This window comes from Acanthisitta chloris, unplaced genomic scaffold, assembly GCF_000695815.1.
Source record: "Acanthisitta chloris isolate BGI_N310 unplaced genomic scaffold, ASM69581v1 scaffold24269, whole genome shotgun sequence".
Lineage (NCBI taxonomy): Eukaryota > Metazoa > Chordata > Aves > Passeriformes > Acanthisittidae > Acanthisitta > Acanthisitta chloris.
This window is the reverse complement of record NW_008690115.1, coordinates 1,989-7,832: the sequence shown is the minus strand read 5'-3', so window position 1 is coordinate 7,832 and position 5,844 is coordinate 1,989. Positions and strand designations below refer to the sequence as shown.

General features: G+C 52.7%; 1 protein-coding gene and 1 pseudogene across 1 annotated transcript; both read right to left on the bottom strand.

Moving 5' to 3' along the window:
- Positions 1-2,502: 2,502 nt before the first annotated feature.
- Positions 2,503-4,417, bottom strand: LOC103808889 (annotated as a pseudogene).
- Positions 4,418-4,822: 405 nt separating this feature from the next.
- On the bottom strand, positions 4,823-5,440 carry LOC103808888 (pre-B lymphocyte protein 3-like). The gene is made up of 2 exons (XM_009081694.1): positions 5,392-5,440; positions 4,823-5,151 (listed from the first exon to the last, which is right to left on the bottom strand). The coding sequence occupies exons 1-2, from the start codon at positions 5,438-5,440 to the stop codon at positions 4,823-4,825; spliced, it is 378 nt and encodes a 125-aa protein (XP_009079942.1).
- Positions 5,441-5,844: the final 404 nt, after the last annotated feature.

Genomic DNA, 5,844 nt, shown 5'->3' with positions numbered 1-5,844 from the left:
TGGGTGAGACTGGGAGAAGGAGAGTGTTTTCTGCAGCCTTCTCCAGGCATTCCATGCTGGAAAAAGACAGCTCACCTGCCTGGGAAAGTGTTCTTTCTCTCCACTAGCCCAGTGTGGAGGTTGCTGGCTGGCAGACTGTGTCCTGCTGCGTGGGCAGATGTTAGCCAACCTGTCTCACCGTGGTGGTTCTGATATCAGCCATCACCACCTCTCCAGATCTCCAGTGGCTGTTTCATCCAGAGAGGTCCTGACCCAGGTTCCAAGCTTAATTTTTAAACCAGTTTTCTCCCTGTGTCTCAGCACTGTCTGGTTTCAGCTGTGATGGGAATCAGAAGTGACAACACACCACAAGGGAGCTGTTCCTGTGGGGTTTGCATCATGCCTCAAGCCAGACCAGGAACCTCCCTGGAGAAGCTGATCTCCCAGACCCACGGATGACTCAGCTGACACCAGGCACTGCTGGACAGAGCATCTCAGCTCCCTGAATCAAGGAGCTATGCAGGGTTTTGCCATTCACCTCTCAGCATTCCACAGTGTTTGCTGAGCCAGATGTGATGGAGAGGGTGACCTGGTGGCTCTGTGCAGAGGCAGGACATACCTTTCTGCATGAAGTCACACACAGCCACAGGTCACAGAGAAGCTGACTAATATTTGCCTCAGCAAGCTGACTCTGTTGTGTGACTGCAGTGTCCCTTGGGAACATCCCATGGCTGCTGTGAAAAAGGCAATTGTATCAGAAGAGATGTTATTTTTCAGTGACATTGTAGGTGCTCACAGAACAGCTCACAGGGATCTCTCAGGCTGAATGGACACAGCAGATGTGTTGCTGCAGCCAAATACAGATATTTCCAAATTAACATGGCTATTAAATGATGACATGAGATAACAGCAATCTGAGAAGCACACAGACAAAAATCTAGTGAGACCAAATACCTGTTTTGGACCAAACCAGAGTTTTTTGGTCTGATTTTTAAATGCAGTGATTGAAAGAACCTTTTTGCACAGCCTCTCTTGCTGTTTCAAAGCTCAGCACAGAAAGCTGATAGAGACACAGAAATGTAGGTGCAGCTTACTAAGTGTGTCTTCTAAATATCAAAAGCAAAAGGATCCTGACATTAGGACAAGATGAGATGAAAGACTAAAGCCACTGTGCTCGAAGGCCCTGGCAGGCACAGCAAGTCTGTCCGTGGCACCCGAGCTGTGGGTGAGCACCACGAGGAGGAGAGGGGCCCCAGCCACAGTGTGATTCCACCAGCTCCATGTCCTCACAATGATGGGGCTGTGCCATGGACCCCAACACCCTCTTAAGTGCCTGCCCATTCCTCCGTGGAAATGTGGCTCCCAACATTCCCTGACAGGTACTGTCCCACAGCTTCTCCTGCCTCTGTTCCAAAACTGCACCAAAATCACTCCAAGCTGCCTGTTCCCTGGGCCACTCAGCTGGGAAAACCTGGTCCTGCTTCATGCCAGGGCACCACAACAGGGTGTCTTTCAGGAGATGCAAGACTACAGCTGCCCAAATCAAGGTGTCTGAGCAAACGCCCCTCAGCCTTAGCCAAGACCCTTGTCAAGGGGTGGCAGAAACACTTTTCTACCCTGCTTTGCTGATGCACCCTCTGCAGCCACCTTCACCCAGCCTGTAACCCTGGCATCACCCACCCATTGAGCATCCCTCTGTGGCAGCACAGCTCCTCCAGCTGCTTCCCTTCCCATCCCACACAGATGCTTCTCCACAGGGCCCTGCACCTGCTGCCAGCCCAGCCCAAGCCCATATCACCACACACACACACTGCCCACAGCACACCCCACTGCCAGGCAGGGCTTCAGTGCAATTGATGCTCCTGCTTCTCAGCAGCAACACAGAGATGAGAAGTGCTCTGCATCCTGCAACCTCTGGAGCAGGAGAGCAGGTGTCCAGCCTGTCCAGCACCACACACCTGCACAGAGTTCTCCACACCATCCTCCTCAGACCTGTCTCTGCCTTTCCCTGTGACCCCAACAAAGGGGGCAGGATGGGTGTGTGGCATGGTTGGAGTCTTTGAGCCTCTCTAACAGATCTTGAAATGTTTTACATCTGCAATCTCAGGAACAAACAGCAGCTTCCTTCTAGCCCTTGGAGTCCCCTCACACCAAATTCCATCTCCCCTTCACCTTTTGCAAGAATAATGAACAGGACAGGATTCAGACACATGAAGACAGGGATTTATTATCCTATGGGTTTTTTTACAGAAGACCAATGCCCAGCTACCTCTGTGATTCCTATAGGCCAGGAACACAGCAGCTCCTCCTTAGACACAGGGTCTTTTTCCATAGGCCTCCTTCTCTTAATCAGCTGTGTCTTCTGCTTCAAATTCTGGTTGGGAACCAAGACTAAGGCTCACCAGCAGTAAAGCCTCATGCCTGCTTTGCAGCCCAGCTCACTGCAGCAGCAGCACCACACTGTGGTCTGCTGCCACTGAGATTGAACTGGGAAGGGAAGGGGTGAAAGGCAGTGAGAAGTCATCAAGCAGGTTTGAACATGAGCCAGTACTTCTTGAACTCAATGCATTCTATACTCATATCATCCTCAATTAGTTGGTATACATAAGTCATGACCGTGGAAACCTGGATATCCATCTGTACAAATGAAGGGGTAATGTTCCTGGAAAGAAGACATACTTTGTAATCTTCCTAATTAGCCCGCAATTATTGCTATTAACATACCATATACTTACGTATTCTGATATACTTGGTTGCCCAGGACTGCAGGGATGTGGGAAACACTGCAGGGTCTGCAGGCACTGACAACAGCGTCTTAGGCAGAGCTGCACTTAGCCTAGAACAGCCCAAGCCACATCAGGCTCAGACATTAAAGCTGACAGGGCCTCCAGAAGTCTGATTTCCTGCAGAACATTAGAATGCAGCTTCTGGGAAGATACCAGGAAGCAAAATGACTTCAAGAAGCTGCTGCAAGTCACCCCCCTCCAGGCCCAGGAAGCAGCCCCAGGCACACCAATGCGAGCCTGTCATGCCCAACACATGGGCTAAGGAAACCCTGCTAACAGGGAGCCCCACTGAATTCCTCTGGAAGGGAGAGAGTCAGCCTCCTGCTCCTCACAGGCACCTTGTCTGTGCTCTGTGGCACAGTGCCTGGACACTCACAGGTGAATGCACCCAGTTAACACCCACAGGCTCTGCTGTGCTGGGCAGCTCAGCACAGCATTCACGTTTCCAAAGCACTGTAGGCTCCTGCAACTGATCCTGGGCTAATGTAGATTTTGTTTAAATACTTCAAGTCTGTGCATGTGTCCTGAGATAAGAATGTCCACATCCAGCAATGCCAGGCTGGCCCCATCACCCCAGGGAATTACTTGATGGCTGTGAATCAGCCCAATTCTGAACTGCCTGACAGTTACAACTTCTCCTCAGGATAATTCAGAGAAAGAGAGGATAATTCTGAGGAGAAAGGTACAGGCAATAAATCAGCCAAGAATGCCTCACCTACACAATGAAGCTTCCTAGACACAAGCTATTTGAGCACACGAGGTCTCTTTCAATGTGCAGACCGACTGGATGCTTGTACCACACCCCAGCAAGAGCAACTTCAAAGCAAAGAGTAAGGAATTTGCACAGAGATCAGGAGCCTCATGGCTACCTAACAGTAAACAGAGTTCCTGCAGCTACACAGCCAGCTGGAGCCCTCCAGTGGCCTCACTGCAACCACAGACTTGTGGCAGAGTTCATATGAATCAGGTGCATGTATTACCCCCTCCTGGTGCGGGTACAAGAAAGGTCTATAAAATCATTCTGCTTCTTCACTCGTACTTAGTCCTACTTCCTATCCTGGTGAATTACAGTTCAGAAATCGCTAAAGCCGCAGGACTGCCCAGGATTGACTGAGACACCCACAGCATGTGGGAGGATAGGCTGAGGAACCGACAGCAGCAAGAGTGTTACCTCACAGTCCCCTCTAACAACGTGGATATCCCAGCCAGGGTCCCGAGGTACTCATAGCCCCCCTTGGTGCAGAGGTTTCCTGTACACAAGTTGTGCTGAATCCTTCCTGGAACCAGCAGCTTCCTGAACATCCCCAGCAGAGCACTGTGCGGGATGTGAAGATCCCCCAGCACCAACACTGACTCCGCACACACCAAGAGGAAAGAGATAACTTGAACCCAAGTTATTTAGCAGAACAGCACAAACACTGCTGCACTCCAGTGCGCTCACAAAGCCTGACGAACCATCACGGGCACAGCAGGGACCACTTTTAGAGTCACCTCTGAGCAAACAGAGGAAACACCCACGCACTCAGACGAGTGCAGACAGCCCAGCACGGCCCAGCACAGCCCGGCCCAGGACATCCCACCAAAGACACAGCACCTGCTGCTCTCCCTTCTAACTCAGGTACCCCAGGGCAGGGCAACTCTATACACGACATGAGCCACGTAGGTAAGGTTTAACCTTTATTATCGGGTGAGCCAAATGGTGCAGGAGCACAAGCCAGATCAAGGCTGTCTTGTGCCAAGTGCTGGAACAGCCTAGGAAAGCCAGGCCACAGTGGAGATCTCCATCCTCGTGCTGCAGCAGAAGATCCCTGCTCCCGTGTGTTCCTGAGCTGAGCCCTGGCAGGTCTCGCACTGTGTCGGGCTGTCTAATGCTCCATGGAGGACGTTTGCGGTTGAAGAGGAGGTTGCTGCACTGCAGAGCGCGAGGCAGCGTTGCTGGGCCTGCTCAAGCATGCAAGAAGGTCTTTTTCCATCCCTTCTAGGGCTCCCACTCTTCCTGTTGGGGGCTTCGCATCAGGGTCGCAAAGGAAAGCGCAGAAAGCTTTTGTTCCCCACATCTAAAACCAGCTGAAGGCAGGTGACAGGGCACAATAATAGGTGCCATTGTCTTCCTGGCAGGCAGATGCAATGGTGAGGATGCAGGCATTGCTGGCCAGGTCTTTGGTAGCAGAGAAGCGGTCGGGAATCTTGGCAGGCTTGTGCTTTTCTTGCTCAGAGTTGTAATAGAGCAGATACCTCAGGGACTCCCCTGGGCGCTGCTGGTACCAGGTGATGCCAAACTCGCTGATATTGTACTGGGGGCTCAGGGTGCAGAACAGTTGAGCATTCTGCCCCGGCAGCACGAACACGAAGGATGGCTGTGTCAGCACGGGCTGACCCCTGGAAACTGTACACACCAAGGATGCCATTACTGATGGGCTGAGCTGTGTGCCCCATCACCCCCAGCCTCAAAATGTCCCTCAGCTCGAGGTAACCCCCGCACCCAACCACCATCCCTCTCATCACACCATGCAGCCCTGGAGCAAAATGCCCTACTCAGACTAACATCCCTTTCCACAGCCCAGTCCTGCCCACCACCCTGCAGTACCCTCCCAGACAGCAACTCACTTGGCCACACCACCCTTACCTGTCCCCACTGTGCCCACCAGGAGAAGGACCATGAAGCCCAGGGCCATGGCAGAAAGCAGAGGAAGGGAGGCTGTTTCGGAAAGGGTCTGCAGTGCTACACAACCCAGGCTGCTGTGCTGCTGGCGCCAATGGGGTGTATGTAAATGACACAGGGGGCTCAGGGACTCCTGCTCGCCAGGGCTGCTTGTTCTGCTGCAGCTGGGCTCCAGGGAGGGGGTGAGAGCTGAGCACTGTGACCCAGTGCTCACCTCCACCCCAGACCAGGCCAATTCCTCCAGCAGCACAGACACAGCCGCAGCCCACCCCCCCACCCTCTGCCCTAGACACTGGGGAGGCATCACTGACCATCACTCCTCTCTGATGGTGGGAACAGAGAGATTTCCCTGGGGTCTTACACTCAGATCACTTGCCACCAGTCATGCAGGAGCCTGAGCCACACCATGCCAAGGAT

Coding starts and splice junctions, on each gene's coding strand:
- LOC103808888 (XM_009081694.1), bottom strand. CDS start 5,440: ATGGCCCTGGGCTTCATGGTCCTTCTCCTGGTGGGCACAGTGGGGACA. Junction 5,152..5,391: donor GGTGGGCACAGTGGGGACAG/GTAAGGGTGGTG, acceptor TGGTGTGTACAG/TTTCCAGGGGTCAGCCCGTG.